Consider the following 19,539-nt stretch of genomic DNA (forward strand, 5'->3'; position numbering starts at 1 on the left):
GGATGGGGCACATAGCCACAAGATGGGGACCTGGATGGGGCACATAGCCACAAGATGGGGACCTGGATGGGGCACATAGCCACAAGATGGGGACCTGGATGGGGCACATAGCCACAAGATGGGGACCTGGATGGGGCACATAGCCACAAGATGGGGACCTGGATGGGGCACATAGACACAGGATGGGGACCTGGATGGGGCACATAGCCACAGGATGGGTACCTGGATGAGGCACATTAGTACAAGATGGGGGCCAGGATGGGGAACATTGCCACAAGATGGAAACCTGGATGGTCACATAGCCACAAGATGGGGACCTGGATCGGGAACATTGCCACAGGATGGGGACCTGGATCGGGAACATTGCCACAGGATGGGCACCTGGATGGGGCACATAGCCACAGGATGGGGACCTGGATGGGGCACATAGCCACAGGATGGGGACCTGGTTGGGGCACATTAGTACAAGATGGGGACATTACTACAAGATGTTTGCCATTATTACTATATGATGCTAATGGTATGACAATTTTACTGTATGTGGCCAATTGGAGGAAAGAAAATTGTAAAAATCAAAAAAATAAAAATAAAGCATGAAAAAATATTGGGCACTAAAAATGCTGTTTAATATGTAAACTAAAGTAAACACAAAAAAGTACACGTTTATTATCGCCACATCCATAAAAAAATAAACACGGGAAAAATGTTCAAAAGGTGTATACAAAAAAAAAATGGTATCACTAAAAATGTCACATTGAACAAAAAATGCGGCCCCCCAAATTCAAATTTTTTCCATTTGTGGCCCATATACCCAGCCGAGTTTGAGACCCCTGCTCTAGACTCTAGACTGACTGCCTAGCTCCACCTTCCCTTTTTATATCCCTAACGGGCTCCCTCTGGTGGTCTGAGGTGGAAGGTGGAGGTATGTGAATGCTATGAGGGCCTCCTGTGGAGGAATCCATCCATGCACCCATCTGGGATCTGTGGCACCAATGCACAGCAGGGCGCCACATGTGCATGAGGTGAGCTGAGTTCATTGGACATGAACTCGGCTTATCTGGATGCCGTCACAGCCAGACACTGAGGAGCTTCACTGAGGAGCTTCTCAGTGTCTGCGGCATGGTGTAACATACCTGGCGGCGTACTTGCATAGTGCACCATCTCCCACTATGCAAGATTGCAGTCTTAGCCTTCAGTCCAGTTTGTAAGCCGTGCTCCTGTTCATACTGTGTGCATGCTCTGGTCTGATTGCTTAGGGCGGCGGCCCGGTTACTTCCTGATTCTTATAGCTGCGGTGGGCACACTTCTAATGCTTCCCCAGCCTATTGCTGTGAGTCACTAGATATTTAAACCCACTCCAACTTGGAGCTGGTGCCTGAGCAACACTAATTTCAGTGTGCTCCTACTCTGAAGTTGCCAGGTCTTGTTTCTGTTTCTTGCCTGTCCCGCCTTTCTGGGGGCTGTATTCCCAGACCTGTTATCTGTGTCTCCTAGCCTGTTTGTCCGCCATTCTGGGGGCCGTATACCCAGACTCGCTCCTGTATCTCGTTGCAGTGTCTGTTCCTGTCTGAACACTCTCCTAGCCTGTTTGTCTCTATGTCCATATCTTCCCCTTTCCTGCAGTGTCTGAACCTACACCTAACTCCAACTCGTTGTCTCTGTACTTCTGTTTGTGAGTTTGGAGTCCACTCGCTACTTCATTGCAAGTACCTTGTGTTTATCTGGTTCTGCTTGTCCCTTCCAGTCTGTTCCGTGTGAACAGAGCCCTGTTCTCTCTGCTCTGCCTTGTCCACCGCTCCGGCGATTCTTCTCTGCTCTGCCTTGCTCACCGCTCCGGCGGTTTCTCTCTGCTCTGCCTTGCTCACCGCTCCGGCGGTTTCTCTCTGCTCTGCCTTGCTCACCGCTCCGGCGGTTTCTCTCTGCTCTGCCTTGCTCACCGCTCCGACGGTTTCTCTCTGCTCTGCCTTGCTCACCGCTCCGGCGGTTCCTATCTGCTCTGCCTTGTTCACCGCGTCTGCGGTTTTGATCTGCTTTGCTTGTTCACCGCGTCTGCGGTTTTGCTCTGCTTTGCTTGTTCACCGCGTCGGCGGTTTTGCTCTGCTTGGCATGTTCGCCGCTTCGGCGGGTTTTGCCTTGCTCTGCTCATTTACTGCACCTGCGGGTTTTGCTCTGCTCTGTTCGTTTACCGCATCCACGGGTTTTGCTCTGCTCTGTCCGTTTACCGCACCTGCGGGTTTTGCTCTGATCTGTTCGTTTACCGCATCCGCGGGTTTTGCTCTGCTCTGTCCTGTACTGGACCCTATCCAGCCTGTGCTCCAACCTGCTAGTACCTCCCTGTCTGCACACCAGCTGTGCCTGCCAGTACCCACCCTGCCTGCATACCAGCTGTGCCAGCCAATACCCACCTGTCTGTGTGCCAGCCTAGCCTGCTTGTTCCTGCATTCCCCGGTGTGGGCCAACAGCCGTGTCCGGGGTCTGTCCTGGAGTAGCACCTGGTTCCTCTGCTCGGTTCCTCCTTGGTGCACGGAGTCGATTGAGACACCGTGCGACCTTGGTCGGATCGGAGGCAAACTTAGTTACGCCCCTCCAGGCACTCCTCACTTCATGGTACAATGGGATCACTAATCACGCACACGCCAGCCAGTCCGGGCGTGTGTATAACAGTTTGCTCAGGCCATGGTTCCCGTTGAGCCCCACCGCCCTTCGCTCTCAGATACATTTTGAATCAGTGTACAGTGAATACGTGCATCAAGAAAAAATTTTTTTTCGCAAGCTGAGGTCCAGGCAATTTACGCACCAGCCCCAATGGAGCTATCAGCACCCGTTCCTGCGGATCCGCCACGGTACTATGGGGATCCAAAACAAAGCCGTGCGTTTGTGTGGCAATGCATGCTGCAGTTCCAGTTCTATGCTCACTATTTTCCTACCGATCGGGTTAAAGTGGGATTTATGATGTCCTACCTAGCGGGTAATGCCTTGAAATGGATCACCCCCCTATGGGAAGCACAGGATCCTATCGTCTCTGACCTGCAGGCCTTCCTGGTGGCCTTTCTAATGGTCTTCGATGACCCTAATCCTGAAGCCTCTGCTAAAGCTTCCCTTCCCAATATCCCGGAGCAGCCCCGATGGATGATTTGTATAGGTAGCTCACCAGTTCTCCTGCCTGAAGAGACTGCTGCCCACCCAGAATCCACACAAGATGACTATGCTCCACAGAATACTTCTCTTCCCAACCTCAAGAGGCAGTCCAGACGTGCAAGTCGTAGAGGCAAACCATCACGCCAGGTTTTGTCCTCCCAAAGACCTCCTGTTCCCCAGCCTGTAGAGGCAGCTACCCACACTGAATCCATGAAGGTTGACCATGTTCGTCAGGCAAATCAGAGGCCGGAACGCAGTCACAAAATAGGATTGCGGTCCCGCTGCTGTTGTTTGGGACCCCCTGATGGTCTTTGTCCAGCGCAGGTTGGAGAATCCCAAGACATTAGGCCTGTAGGAGAGGCTGCCCTTGGCCTTAGTGTTTCCTCTCCACAGATGACCATGACTGTCTCCGTGGCAAGTAAATGCCTCGGATTAACTGGAAGTTTCGGGCTTAAAGCCTTGAAGAGTCAGTGTTTGATTCCCGTCCAAAAACTCCAGAAGCCGGTTTGGGCATTGTCAGCGGAAGGACGAGCCCTACTCAGAAACAGTCAAAATATGTCTGTACAAATTAAGCTCCAGATTGGAGCATTACACATGAAGAAGCTTACATTCCAGGTGCTGACTGGTTTACCCACAAGTCATCCAGAGACGAGAGATCTAGTGCCCGCTCAGGTCTGGAGACCCTGCATGGTGTATCCTGGGGGACTGCTAAGGTACAAGGGGTGTCCAGTTCCCATATCTTCAGGACAGTCAGCAGTTTCTTCTTCTTCACCAGATCTGCTAGCCGCTGACTAGCAGTGCGCTGAAGTCTCCGAAGGAAGAGAAGCGGAGGCAATGTCCCCACACAATCTCGACGATTGTACCAATGATCTGGCTTCAGGTACCGTTCCGCCTCACAGACATGTCATCTCTGAAACCAGACTTAAGATGGTCCCAAAGCAAGGACCCTCCATCTCTAATAAATCTGGCCTTACGTCCATAAAGGCGGTGGATACCTCCAAGTCTCTGCACCCCTCCAACCAGGCAGAGGACCTCCAGTTGCCTCCTGAATCCTGATAACAAATGGAGAGAGATTTTCCTACACCCTGTACCTGATACCTCACCCACTTCATCCAATGAGCTTGACAAAGTGTACTCCGAAGCACTGGTTACCCCCGAGTCTCTGCACCCCTCCAACCAGGTGGAGGACCTCCAGTTGTCTCCTGAATTCTTTGGGGTGCTACCTGATAACAATTGGAGTGAGACTTTCCTACACCCTGTACCTGATACTTCGCCCACTTCATCCAGTGAGCTTAACAAAGTATACTTCGAAGCAGTGTTTACTCCTGAGTCTCTGCACTCCTCCAACCAGGCGGAGGACCTCCAGTTGTCTCCTGAATCCTCCGGGGTGCTACCTGATAACAAAGGAAGAGAAACTTTTCTAGACCCTGTACTTGGTACGCCTCCCACTTCATCCAGTAAGCTTGGCAAAGTGTACGTCAAGGCGATGGTTACCCCCGAGTCTCTGCACCCCTTCAATCAGGCGGAGGACCTCCAGTTATCTCCTGAATCCACCAGGGTGCTATCTGATAACAAATGGAGAGAGACTTTCCTGTGTGCTGTTCCTGGTACTTCACCCACTTCATCTGTTGCTGAGGATGGCTTGATGGGAGGAAGCATCCTAGTTACCAAGATGATGAGACCAGTTTTGTTTCCTCTAGTGGATAGAAGAGGTAATCCTCTTAAAGAGAAGGATTGGCCTCCAAATTCTCTGCGGAAGACCCTTGCAGGCTTGAAGAAGAGGGGGCGTAAAGGGGGAGGTACTGTAACATACCTGGCGGCGTACTTGCATAGTGCACCATCTCCGACTATGCAAGATTGCGGTCTTAGCATTCAGTCCAGTTGGTAAGCCGTGCTCCTGTTCATACTGTGTGCATGCTCTGGTCTGATTGCTTAGGGAGGCGGCCCGGTTACTTCTTGATTCTTATAGCTGCGGTGGGCACACTTCTAATGCTTCCCCAGCCTATTGCTGTGAGTCACTGGATATTTAACCCCACTCCACCTTGGAGCTGGTGCCTGAGCAACACTAATTTCAGTGTGCTCCTACTCTGAAGTTGCCAGGTCTTGTTTCTGTTTCTTGCCTGTTCCGCCTTTCTGGGGGCTGTATTCCCAGACCTGTTATCTGTGTCTCCTAGCCTGTTTGTCCGCCATTCTGGGGGCTGTATACCCAGACTCGCTCCTGTATCTCGTTTTAGTGTCTGTTCCTGTCTGAACACTCTCCTAGCCTGTTTGTCTCTATGTCCATATCTTCCCTTTTCCTGTAGTGTCTAAACCTTCACCTAACTCCAACTCGTTGTCTCTGTACTTCTGTTTTTGAGTTTGGAGTCTACTCGCTACTTCATTGCAAGTACCTTGTGTTTATCTGGTTCTGCTTGTCCCTTCCAGTCTGTTCCATGTGAACAGAGCCCTGTTCTCTCTGCTCTGCCTTGTCCACCGTTCCGGCGGTTCTTCTCTGCTCTGCCTTGCTCACCGCTCCGGTGGTTTCTCTCTACTCTGCCTTGCTCACCGCTCCGGCGGTCTCTCTCTGCTCTGCCTTGCTCACCGCTCCGGCGGTTCCTCTCTGCTCTGCCTTGCTCACCGCTCCGGAGGTTCCTCTCTGCTCTGCCTTGTTCACCGCGTCTGCGGTTTTGCTCTGCTCCGCTTGTTCACCGTGTCTGCGGTTTTGCTCTGCTTGTTCACCACGTCTGCGGTTTTGCTCTGCTTTGCTTGTTCACCGCATCTGCGGTTTTGCTCTGCTTGACTTGTTCGTCGCTTCCGCGGGTTTTGCATTGCTCTGCTCATTTACCGCACCTGCGGGTTTTGCTTTGCTCTGTCCATTTACCGCACATGCGGCTTTTGCTCTGCTCTGTTCGTTTACTGCATCCACGGGTTTTGCTCTGCTCTGTCCGTTTACCGGACCTGCGGGTTTTGCTCTGCTCTGTCCATTTACCGCACCTGCGGTTTCGCTCCGCTCTATTTGCTCACCGCTCCGGCGGTTTTGCTCTGCTTTGCTTGTCTACCGCATCTGCGGCTCTGTTCCTGCATCCCAGTCTGTACTGGACCATATCCAGCCTGCCCTCCAACCTGCTAGTACCTCCCTGTCTGCACACCAGCCGTGCCTGCCAGTACCCACCCTGCCTGCATACCAGCTGTGCCAGCCAATACCCACCTGTCTGTGTGCCAGCCTAGCCTGCTTGTTCCTGCAATCCCCGGTGTGGGCCAACAGCCGTGTCCGGGGTCTGTCCTGGAGTAGCACCTGGTCCCTCTGCCCGGTTCCTCCTTGGTGCACGGAGTCGATTGAGCCGCCGTGCAACCTTGGTAGGATCGGGTTGATACTTAGTTACGCCCCTCCAGGCATTCCTCAGTCCATGGTACAGTAGGATCACTAATCACGCACATGCCAGCCAGTCCAGGCGTGTGCATAACACATGACAAGCTGGATGGCAGCGTTCTGCTACGATCCAGCCTGTCATGTCAATGCAGCAGAGCTGAAGCTGTCCTGGGAACCATGGAAAGGTAAGGATGAGGTTAGTTTATTATTTTACTCTTATTGCAGGAGATCGTTGGCTTCAGCTGGAATGGGCGTGACGGTAAGTAGAGTTTAATTTAGAACATTAAAGAATTGTGTCTTTATTTCAATTAAAGGACTTTATTCTGGGTGTTAGTGTTTTTTTTTAACTTTGACTATGGGGTTAGTAATGGGGGAGTCTTATAGATGCCTCTCCATTACTAACCTGGGCTTGATGTCAGCTGGCATTATAAGTTGACATCAACCCCAACCCTATTACCCCACTGCCACCACTACAGGGCAGTGGGAAGAGCGAGGCTAAGTGCCAGAATTGGCGCATCCTATGGATGCGCCATTTCTGGGGCGGCTGACGGCTGGTGTGTCTGGCCTGGGAGGGGGCCAATATTCATGGACTCTTCCTGGGCTATTAATATCAGCCCCCAGCTGTCTACCTAGCCTTTGCTAGCTATTAAAATAGGGGGGACCCCCACGTCATTTTTTTTTGGGTCCTCCATTTTAATAGCTAGTAAAGGCTAGGTATTCAGCTGGGGGCTGATATTAGTAGCCTGGGAAGCTCCGTGGGCATTACCCCCTTCCCAGGCTTCAAACATCTGCCCCAGCCATCTGCTTAACCTCTGCTAGAGACTAAAATTACGGGGAACCCCACGCCAATTTTTTTTTTAATAAATCCTTTATTTTAACACTAAATGACAAGTACAGTAACCAACACTGTCACTGTACTTATTATATATGTGACTGACATGTTTCTATCTATCTAATCTACTGTATGTGTGATGCTCTATTCTTTCTGTTCTAAATTGTCGGGTACAGATGTATGCCGCTGATGAATTGCCGGCCGGCTTTTTTAAAGAGACGGGTGCATGAAAATCGGAGGGCACTAGTGTGTTCCAAGTGCCCTGCTATGTTTTTCATGCACCCTCCTATATACCCTGCCTGCCTGTCTGCCTATATATACTGCCTGCCTGACGTTTAATTGAGCACTGTTCCCATCGATTTGGCAATTTTTGACCTTCTGCTGACCGCCGGGGGTGGGGGGGGGGGACGACCGCCAGAAAAATGCTCGAGTTTCCCATAGACTTACATTGGGCTCGTTGCTCGGGTCAAGCACCCGAGTATTCCAATGTGCTCGACCCGAGCTTCGAGCACCCGAGCATTTTAGTGCTCGCTCATCACTAAAAAACACACATGCCGCTATGTTGAGTTTACATTGATGTATATGGCAGTAGATAAAAACTGTCTGCCAGAGTTTTGTACAGGACCATACTATGTACAGGACAAAGAGTCTGTTCTAGATTAGTGTAGATTAGTTTGATGTGTCAAATATTCGTGGTAGCGGCAAAGCAGAGCAGAGATGTGCTAGGCGCCAGTTCTGTTTTACACATTTAACAGTTAGATGGCTTTGAGTAAAGATCTGAGAAATTAATGGAAACCAATCATGTAAAAACACTATTACCTGCAGATATGGGGATAATCAGCAGGTTAATAGTGTTCTGAAGCTGTCCACCGCCTGTACTGAGAGCCCTGCTGCCAGAAGTAAATGAACTTTATTCCTCCTGTCAGGTATATGCTTTCAGTCATAGGGGTGGACCGGGGCGGCTTCAGTCATTGCTCAATGCATAGTGATCGGTGGCTGTAATCATGCCCCCAGCACTGTCTGACAGCCAGCTCTAATGCTGAGCCAGCTGTCAGTCAGTTCCAAGGACATGGTTTCAACCGCTGCTTACTATATACTGAGCAGTTACTGAAGACATGCTGGTCCACCACTATGACTGAAAGCCTGAGCCTGATGGGGCTTTCAGTGTGTGTGCCAGGCTGCTGCAGGTTAATAGCATTTTTTTACACAACATTTCTTTAACTGAGAGAGGTGGGACTAGTAAGGAGCACACAGGAGAGCAGAGGGAGGAGCATGCAGTACTTAGGAGAAGCAACTGCAGCTATGAAGTGTTTTAGGAGTTTGCCAGCGTAAGAATAGGATGGTCCATTCTGCTATGTGAAGCTGAATGCACACACGTATAGATGAAAAAAGACAAGAAAAAGTACAAGAAAAAATCGTTATGTTGGACTTTGTCTGCAAGTTATCAATAAACATGCATTTACTGTGAAAAAAATAATGTGATTCTGAGCATCAATAACCCTTTATTGTGAATATTTATGAACAGACACAGATAATTATTTACTGACCAGAACTGCCAGTCTTGTTTTCATAGGGCTGCTGATTTATGTCTTTTTCTTTTATGTGGTGATAAACTAAAAGAAATAAAGATAATATGAGCAACAGAGATTGAAAACAAAATAACATCATTGAGGTGTTACAGTGAATCAAGAAGTGCACCTATGAAAAGATTTTTACAGTAATCCGTAGGAATATAGAAACTTTGTTCTATAGTTTGTTACGGACAATGGCATCTTCCCACATTGTAGTTCCTTTTCTCTGCCTGCAATCTACTTGCGGATGTTCAGAAACCACGACACAAGATAAAAATGCTCCTAGTCCTAGTGATACAGTCAATGCTACAGTATATCAAGAGAGCAATTCAGAACGTGTAGCATAAGTAAAGAGTAAGTCATTGTTCACATGCAGCATTTTTGCTGCATTTTTTATGCAAATAAAAAGTTGCCTTTTACAGTACCAGCAAAAGCTATGAGACTTCAGAAATCTCATACACACGTTTGTTTTTTAATCCTGACTGAATTTAAATCTGCATCACGTCAATTCTTTCAGTATTTTTGCAGCAGTTTTTAACAATAGAAAGCAATGAGAAAATGAAAAAATGCTGCAATAAAAGGCAATGCCATTTTTCGCTGTGTTTTTGGTGAATAAAACTAACTGTATTAAACATGTACTGTAGACAAAGCAAACATGTAATCCACACCTAAAAAAACACATTAAAAACAGCGAAAACCCCACAAAAACACTGAAAAAAGGGGATTTTAAAAGGAGTGATTTACTGCCATGAAAGCAGATTTTTCCCACAGAAAAAAATGCTGGGTGTGAACATAGCCTAGGGATGAGCAAATCTCTCATAGAAACTTTTTTTTACAGGTTTTATGGTACCCGGGTCTGGATGAGAGTCTCCTCTTCTCCAAACCTGGGTACCATCCGCACATTGAACCGTATGATATCCGCATGGGCACATGTGTTCACATGGATATTATGCGATTCAATGGAAGTCAATGGCGGCAATTACGCTGCGTGTCCGCAAAATTACGATTACGATCTGACACTGGTGCCAGCTTCAGGACATACTTGTGGGCAGAGTTTGTGCGGTCCCCAAAGGATGGTATAAATATCCATATGGCCCTTGGCAGAAAAAAAAGATTCCCTTGGCTCACATCAATGACTTGTGACAACAACATTTTTGGGGACAGTGTGGATCAAAAATAACAATATCTTATTTTAGCCAATCCATGACCTTTGTCAAAATGTGTCTTTTATTTTGGGCAACAGTAGAAATTTTTAAATAGAGCCCCTGTCTGTCTCATGTGACTTCACCTCCCTAACAAGACTTCTTGTTTTTACAGAGTTGTGAAAGGAGGCGGACAGCAGGATCAGAGTGAAGAGGGTCAAGTGAGCTGCCCAGAACCAAATGTGATATCTCAGTACACATTCTACTTCTGCTAAGTGAAACAGGTGACGTGTGGCAGCACATCTGTTCCAGAGTGCCAGGATTACTTTGGGCACTGTTAGTTTAGAAATGTATAACATATTAGAAGGGGTTGTCCAGCCTTGGGGCTCAAGTCTGCAGTCACTCCATGTGGCTGCAGACTTGTAAATCCTCACAGTGAGGACTTTCCAGTGCCGGCATCTGGAGTGTGTGGTCATGTAATCACAAGTATGTGATGTGCATACATTCGGTCTTGTGCTGACTATATGGGCACATTCTAGCTCAAAAGGAGTGAATTGAGCAAAGCCGGACATGTTTCATTGGAATGTCGCCGGAAGTATACAAATCGCATAATTGCAGTCAAGTGGTGCTGGAGACTCCTGACACTGTACACACTGCGCCCTGTGAGGATTCAAAATTCTGCAGTTACATAGATTGACTGCAGGCTTATAGCCAAGCCTGGACAACCCCTTTAAGTGTTATGATGTATGTACACTGAGGACTGATAAATGTGCATTGTGCTTTTTATTTTGCTGTCATCTACTGGCTGATGTTTGAGGTATGAAAATAGGTATTCAGTCTTCTCACCATAAGCTACCATAGAAATGTCTGGGAAAAGTTTCCCAGCTCAGTGACGACACTTCCTGTAAACTGGTACAAACCAATTCTGTCCAGTCTAGTACAGGGAAAGAAAGGAAGTACTACTACTCCCAGAATCTTTATCCAGTCAATCCTGAGGGAACATTATTTTCCACAGTCACCTTCAGGAGTGAAGCTTCATACAGCCAGGAGAGATAAAACTGAACAAGTGCTCTCCTGCATACTGGTCTCCTTATGTGCTTCAAGTGGCAACGAGCATAGTGTGGTTTCCAAGCTGGGAACTTCATTTACCTTGCACCCCAATAGGGAACGGTAGCACCTAAAACTGGAAATAACTCCATACTTCTCGCTTGTTGCCACTGAGAGTGTAACATCCCTGGCGGCGTGCTTGCATAGTGCACCACCTCCCACCATGCAAGACCGCAATCTTACCCATCAGTCCAGTCTGCAAACCTCGCTCCTGTTCATGCTGTGTGCATGCCTCTGGTCTGATTGCTTAGGGTGGCGGCCTGGTTACATCCTGATTCTTATAGCTGCTGTGGGTGCACTCCTAATGCTGTGAGTCACTGGATATTTAAACCCCCTCCACCCAGAAGGAGGTGCCTGAGCAACACTAACAATCAGTGTGCTGCTTGCCTCTGAGTTGCCAGGTCCTGTTCTGCATCTTGTCTGTTTCCGCCACTCTGGGGGCAGTATACCCAGACCTGTTATCTGTGACTTCTAGTCTGTTTCCGCCACTCTGGGGGCTGTATACCCAGACCTGTTACCTGTGACTTCTAGTCTTTCCTTTTTAGGAAATCAACGGCTACAAATAGCCTTCTACAATGGAAAAGTCACAATCCTCTACCTTGCGCCTTAGACGTAATTGCTCATCTCTGGAGGGGTTTGAGAGGGAAGCGTGTGAACTGAGTGAAAGGTTCAAAAAACGAGGTTATCCCTCGTATGTTGTGGAGCAGGCATACCATCATGCAAGGGCAGCTAATAGGACATCCTTATTGGTCCCTAAAGAGAGAAATGAGGACAATGGTGTAGTACGTCTAATAGGGACCTTTGACGACAAATCTAAGAGAGTAATGAATGTCCTCCGTACTTTCTGGGATGTTCTGAATTTGGATCCGGACCTTAAGGGTGTTATCACCCCTCACCCTTCAGTGACGTATCGCAGGGGACGAAATTTAAAAGATCGTCTGGTCCATAGCCATCTACAATCAGATAAGGCGGACCCTACGTGGCTAAATCGTACAAATTTGGTTGGTACGTTTAGATGTGGGGCTTACAAGTCCTGTGATTTTATAGTGAAGAAAACATCATTCACCAGTGATACTACTGGTAAAGTCTACCAGAATAGAGAATTTATCAACTGCCGAACGGAGGGCATTGTATATCTGGCAAAATGTGACTGCCCCAAAACATATGTAGGGAAAACCATTAGACAATTTTGTGTTAGAATTCTCGAACACCTGGGGATATTCGGAGGAAAGAAGATACACCTATCTCTAGGCACGTGTGGGAAGTACATGATGGTGACATTAAGGCTATTGGCTTTCAGGACATCTCAAAGGGGGGGTGATCATGACAACAAAATTCAAAGGAAAGAAACCCAGTGGATTCACAGATTAAAAACTGTTGCTCCAATGGGTTTAAATGAATGTATGTCCTTTACTGAATTCATATAATAACTGTGGAAGTTTGGGAGTTTATGGTTGGTAATGATATTTAATAGCAATGAGCATTTGGGTATACAGCATGAGTACCTCTATACTTGTCGATCAACTAACCATATTTAGTAAAACTGACATCTTTTAGTCTCCTCAATCTTGGTGAATTTTAATTAAAAAGATGCTATACTGTTTCTATTGGATTTTCTGGCTTTCTGATATAAGCATCCATGGTAATAATGGGTTAAAAGTTTGTTTACGTTACCAGCTGATGTCAGGATGCAGTCTGCCTATCTGTGCTGTGGTATCTATGATAACTCCGCCCCCCCGTGACACCTGAATCCTTGAATGTGATGTGGCAGCTCCTTATTGGCCCCAAGGGAGGGGATCTGTGAGTGGCCCTTGCTATGTATTAGCAAGCAACATAGTGCCTGAGCCTCCTGATGTGCCCATAAAAATATTAGATGGGTGAAACGCGTAGAGGCCTACTTGTATGTTTTGGGGCATGTATGTGGATATAGGGACGTACATGCTAAGAGGTTGCTGTGATACCCTGAGTTATAAATAAAGGGGCAGCAAGTCTTAAAGGGACAGCGTAATGACAGACGATTCATTAGGTCTGTAAGTGAAACAAACAGAGCTGTGTCCTATGTAGATGTAGAGCTGTCATTGAGTCATCTGTGATTCAACAGAAATTTACAGGCAGTAAACTGATATCGCATACCAACTGCTTTTAGACAAGAGCACAATATAGATAGAATCGTGTTATCTGTATCCTCTATTAGTGGATTGTAGTTTATATAAAAAAAGATTAGAGGGGGGAGAAGGGGGAAAAAAAATCCGTCCTTTTTCATATAACTACGACAATACACAAGATGAGAAGGGGTCTATATTTTCTGCTGAGGGCAAAGTGCAATAATAATTATATGCTCCCCCTATGGAAATAATTAATATTTCTCCTGTCTCATATAACCCCGACTATATACAGGATAAGAAGGGGTCTATAGTCTGATATTCTGCAGAGGGCAAAGTGTAATAATAATCCCATGTTCCCCCTGTGGAAATAACTTATATTCGTCTAAGGGTTGTCAATTTAGGATAGAGATATATTGAGAGTAGTCTAGACATCAGTTATTACACATTGGGTGAATGGTTTTAGGGAATATTAATATCCTGAGTATGACCTGTGTGATAAAAGAGGGGACATACAGGATAGACTGCATTTAGTACGGTGGTTTTGTTTATCATATTTTAATATTTATAATAAAGTATCATTTTTTAATTATTGCTATTCTACCTCAGTCAGTGATTTTTTTAACCTGTGACTTCTAGTCTGTTTCTGCCTTCCTGGGGGCTGAGTACCCAAGCTCGTTCCTGTATCTCCTTGCAGTGTCAGTTCCTGTCTGAACACTCTCCTAGCCTATTTGTCTCTATGTCCGTACCTTCCCTTTTCCTGCAGTGTCTGAATCTGCCCCTAACTCCAACTCGTTGTCTCTGTACTTCTGTTTGTGAGTTTAGAGTCCACTCGCTACTTCATTGTAAGTACCATGTGTGTATCTGTTTCTGCTTGTCCCTTTTCCCTTCCTCCGTATCTACCTCCTGTGTTCTAACCATCTTCCTGTATTTTCCAGTCTGTTCCATGTGAACAGAGCCCTGTCCTCTCTGCCTACACCTTCTGCCCTGTTCTGCTCTGCTTGCTCACCGCACCCATGGTTGGCCTGCTTGCTCACCGCACTAGCGGTTCCGCCCTGCTCTGTCTTACCCACCGCTCCTGCGGTTTCTCTCTGCTCTGCTTGCTCACCGCACCAGCGGTTTCGCTCCGCTCTGCCTCGTCCACCACTCCGGCGGTTTCTCTCTGCCCTGCCTTGTCCACCGCTCTGGTGGTTTTGCTCCGCTCTACCTTGTCTACCGCTCCGGCGGTTTTACTCTGCCCTGCTTGCTCACCGCTCCGGCGGTTCCTCTCTGCTCTGCCTTGTCCACCGCTCCGGTGGTTCCTCTCTACTCTGCCTTGTCCACCTCTCCGGCGGTTTCGCTCTGCTCTGCCTTGTCCACCGCACCTGCGGTTTCGCTCTGCTCTGCTTGCTCACCACACCAGCGGTTTCGCTCTGCTCTGCCTTGTCCACCACTCCGGCGGTTTTGCTCTGCTCTACCTTGTCCACCGCACCTGCGGTTTCGCTCTGCTCTACTTGCTCACTGCACCAGCTGTTTCGCTCTGCTCTGCCTTGTCCTCCGCTCCAGTGGTTTCGCTCTGCTCTGCCTTGTCCTCCGTTCCGGCAGTTTCGCTCTGCTCTACTTGCTCACTGCAGCAGCGGTTTCCCACTGCTCTGCCTAGTCCTCCGCTCCGGCGGTTTTGATTTGCTCTGCCTTGTCCTCCGCTCCAGTGGTTTCACTTTACTCTGCTTGTCTACCGCATCTGCGGTTCTGTTCCTATATCCCGGTCTGTTCTGGACCCTATCCAGCCTGCTCTCCAATCTGCTAGTACCTCCCTGTCTGCACGCCAGCCGTGCCTGCCAGTACCTCCCTGTCTGCACTCCAGCCGTGCTTGCCAGTACCTCCCTGTCTGCATACCAGCCGTGCTTGCCAGTACCCACCTGTCTGCACACCAGCCGTGCTTGCCAGTACCCACCTGTCTGCATACCAGCCGTGCTTGCCAGTACCCACCTGTCTGCATACCAGCTGTGCCTGCCAATACACACCTGTCTGTATGCCAGCCTAACCTGCCTGTTCCTGCATTTCCCGGTGTGGGTCAACAGTCGTGTCCGGGGTCTGACCTGGAGTAGCACCTGGTCCCTCTGCTCAGTTCCTCCCTGGTGCACGGAGTCGACTGAGCCTCCGTGCGACCTTGGTCGGATCGGGTTGATACTTAGTTACGCTCCTCCAGGCACTCCCCAGTTCATGGTACAGTGGGATCACTAATCATGCACACGCCAGTCAGTCCAGGGGTGTGCATAACAGAGAGCCAACCAGTCCCTGTATGGTCAGACACAGCCATTACACAATACACAGCAGGGACACATTTATAAGATTATCTCAGCACAGGAACATTTTTTTTAATAATTAAATGGTTTATTCTTAAGACAAGGTTAGAAACTGTGAGTAAAATTCCAGAATATTGACAAACCATTAGTTTCTAGCTTTACATACTGGCAGCTATTTTTTCTCTTTTCAAATATTTTTTTATTAAATTTAATAGGTAAATATTATATCAACAATATAAAAATAATTAACTGTTAACCGGGAAAGGGAAACTGGGGAGAGAGAAAAGAAGGAACAATGGAAATGGGTGAATTTTATTAGCATACAACCAAAATTATATTTATTTAGTGGCATAGGGAAGAGAGAGGGAAGTAAAGACGGGCCAGGAAAAATCTCAGGAAGAAGGGTAAAGAGACATACAAAACAAACAAGTAAACAAAGACATGAGCAAAATTATTGTCTCTTCTAAACAATCAAATAAATCCATCCAATTGTGGAAATTATTATTATTCAAAGATCTAAACATGGAGACCTTCTACGGGTAAGTATTACTGATGGGGGGGAAGGCACTGTCAGCACAGTCAAGTGACCAAACTTGTACAGTTCTAACCTCAATGGACTTTTCATTTCATTCAGAACTGTAAGAATCTACTTTTTTCCTATCTATGATGCTACAATTGAACAGCATCATCGTGGAATGAATGTACACTTCCACAAAGCTGAACAGAATCAAATTCCAAGTTGAATTATAAAAAAAATTAACACATTAGGCGCCAATAATTTCAGCAGCCTATATCTCAACTAGGGAGAGGAGAATAATAATAATAATAATAATAATAATAAATTATATTTTATTTATTTTTTTATTGTATTTATTTATTTACTATTATTTATATAACAAAACATTTTTAACTACATTTCTGCAGCTATCTGCAGGAATGTAGTTTTTAAGGTCCAAATTTGTAAAAGGTTCTCTTTAAACCCCTTAGTTTAATCAAGATGTGACAAAAAAACGACTACAGAGGCGCTTTAAGCTTTTAATGCGACATTAGTAAAACATGCAAATTGTCTCCTCAGAGATGAAGAGGACCAGAACTGTAGTGCCACCTATAGGAAGTAACGATCCTAAAAGTCAATATCAACTCTCTAACAAGTCTTATGACATGACTTAGGATAAAAGCTAAAACCAAAATCTCAATTTGCAGACACTGCCCCTCATCAGTGCAAAGTGTGAGATCTGGTTTGGCTGGGTGAGAGGCATCTTACCAGGATCCAAGGGGTAACATTTCTTCTTGCGGAGAGTGACATGTCAGTAAAACAGCGATGGCTACATATCTGTTGGCTTGGCTGATGTTAGTCGAATGTGCATAGATAGCGTCCGCTTTGAAATTTGGCTCCTTTTTTTATGGAAGTGAAAGAAAATTGTCTGCTCTGGGATCCTGTACCAGCTTTACAGACATTTACAAACAATATTTATACAGGTAATACAAGCTCTGTATAGCATGACCTACCCATAGATCCGAGGGAACAAAAAAAGAGGACAACGATGAGGATGAGAACTCTGCTGAGGGTTTTGTAACTGCACCTCATCAATATTTTCTTCTGAACTTCTGTAGATGAATAACAAAAGGTATTAGGTTACCTTCCCACAATGAGCTTTTGGTGAGTTTTTGATGTTGCAGAATATCTGATCCATTTTTGCACCTATTGTTTAATTTAGGTTGCTTGCAGTTTTAGGTACTTGCAGTTTTACTTAGTGTTTTTGTGTGCTTTTTTTAACATGCGTTTTTGACACTGCAGTTTTTGTCTCTTTTTGGTGTGTCATGCTTTAAATAAAGCTGCTCTGTTATTGATACTTAATGGTATTTGGCTTTGACAAAACTTTATTGAAATACGTAGGTGTGGATTACATTCATTTTTGATACAGAGACCCTGATTCCAGTGATGTTTCACTTACTGGGCTGCTTGCTGTATGTTATCACTTTAAAAAACAGGAGATTATCAATAGATGACTAGTAAACCTGCTGCCAAATAGTCCAATTCCGCCCTCCACCACTAATATGCACCTTATATACAGAAAGCAGCCAATCAGTGTTGTGGGCGGGGTTATTCAGAGCTCAGCATTCAAAGAACTGCCAGCTCTACAGCAGATAAAACTGGGATTTTATTAAAACTGAAGCAAGCAGCCCAGTGAGTTGGATATTCTTTGGAATCAGGGTCTCTGCCCCTACATCATGCTATTCTCAGATAGGGTAGCAAAAACCTGGTGACAGATTCCCTTTAATGGGCCCAGGTAAATGACAAATTGAAAAAAAACAACGTATATCCTTATCTACTGGACCAGGAGGTATGCTTCCCAAGCTGGTCTGCTAATATCAACATCACGAGAATGCTGCAGCCAATGAGCGGCCAATGACCCAAAGCAGTGTTCACACTTTGACAGAGCTGAGCAGGGTAGTGAACAGCCCCCCATAATTTACATAAAATTTGGAAACCATTTTAAAGCCTCAAAAGAACAGGCTGGAGGCTGCAGTACTGAAAATCTGATGACATGTTTTCTGTTTTCTGTCATAATGACTTTGTGTCATTTCAAATTTCCATCTAAATCAATATCAATAATTGAGCTTGAATAGTGATAATTAGTAGATATTTGTACACAAGGTCTTTGTAAAAACAAGGCACCTTAAGAACAAAAAAAGACAAAGACATGAATGACATCTCACCAACTCAGTAGTGCAGCTTCAGGCTCCATCCTTGTAACTTCAAGTCAATATATCTCATGATAATGTAAATAAGGCTGGGTGCCCACGTAGCATTTTTCAAGCGTATATGCTGCGGAATTTCCGCAGCGTAAACGCTTGAAAAACGCATGTATATCCGCACCCCATGGTCCCCAATGGGATTCCGCAAGTTCTATGCACATGCTGCGGATTTTTCCGCAGCGTTTATGCCGCGTTCAAAAATCCGCAGCATGTCATTTAATTTTGCGTTTCCGCAAGCGGAATTGCCTTTGTCCAATGCATAAAAAACGCAAGGCAATTCCGCATGTGGAAAACGCGTGATAAACGCGCGAAAAATGCGCGATAAACGCGTGCGGAATTCCGCATGCGTTTTTCCGGGAGAGGACTTGCATTTATGCAGCAGAAATTTTCTGCTTCATAAATGCAACGTGGGCACATAGCCTAAAGGGTCTTTCTTTGTATAAGTCCATTTTTTTGGAGTTATCAGTTTTGGACATCCCTTGCAACAGGTTCCCAATGATTGCAACCGCAGCATCCATGCATCAACGCCTCTGTCCGTGTTGCTCACCCTGACTCTGACCTTAAGCATATTGTTATGGACTCCCCCTGAATTCACCTCACCAGGTGAACCCATAATAATATGCCTAATAAAGCATATCCTACAAAAGACAAAAATATATCTCATACCCTACCATCATTATATATAAATGAAAAGCAAAGTTGCATAATAAATATAGGGTACTTAGTGAACTATTTTTGATCAAAAAAAGTATACAAGCCGTCCCACCAGCGGCAAGGTGACCCTAAATTGGGACGGTACCTATACTGCCTATATTAAAAACCTTACTGTATATCAAAGTTGAAGTAATGCATATAAAAGGGTAGACAAATAGGACCGGGTCCCAACTCCAGACCACCCAGGCCCGTGGTAAGCTACACATATACTAATCAGCTCAACAAAGGGGATGCCACACCCTTAAATTGCACAGAATGCAAACAAGACAAAAAACCAAGCAATGTGAACTGAGGTCTAAGATGGTAGACATGCAAGAAATAGGAGCATGTTCACACTAGCAAAAAGTCTACCATCTTAGACCTCAGTTCACATTGCTTGTTTTTTTGTCTTGTTTGCATTCTGTGCAATTTAAGGGTGTGGCATCCCCTTTGTTGAGCTGATTGGTATATATGTAGCTTACCACGGGCCTAGGTGGTCTGGAGTTGGGACCCGGTCCTATTTGTCTACCCTTTTATATGCATTACTTCAACTTTGATAT

The 19,539-nt window shown here is 46.2% G+C and overlaps 1 protein-coding gene across 3 annotated transcripts in view; it reads right to left on the bottom strand.

Moving 5' to 3' along the window:
• LOC141271199 (killer cell lectin-like receptor subfamily B member 1B allele B) overlaps positions 1 to 19,539 on the bottom strand; it is a 316,917-nt gene that overhangs the window by 209,431 nt on the left and 87,947 nt on the right. For 2 of the 3 annotated variants that reach the window (XM_073681308.1, XM_073681307.1), the window contains exons 4-5: positions 17,036 to 17,134; positions 8,867 to 8,932 (exon numbers count right to left, since the gene is read on the bottom strand). In XM_073681308.1, coding sequence (XP_073537409.1) covers positions 8,867 to 8,932; positions 17,036 to 17,134 — 165 coding nt within the window. The remainder of the gene's footprint in view (positions 1 to 8,866; positions 8,933 to 17,035; positions 17,135 to 19,539) is intronic. The other variant, XM_073681309.1, reaches the window with a different exon arrangement.

Source organism: Phyllobates terribilis, unplaced genomic scaffold (genome assembly GCF_046119375.1).
Source record: "Phyllobates terribilis strain yellow unplaced genomic scaffold, ASM4611937v1 Scaffold_5__5_contigs__length_657084704, whole genome shotgun sequence".
In the NCBI taxonomy this organism is placed as follows: domain Eukaryota; kingdom Metazoa; phylum Chordata; class Amphibia; order Anura; family Dendrobatidae; genus Phyllobates; species Phyllobates terribilis.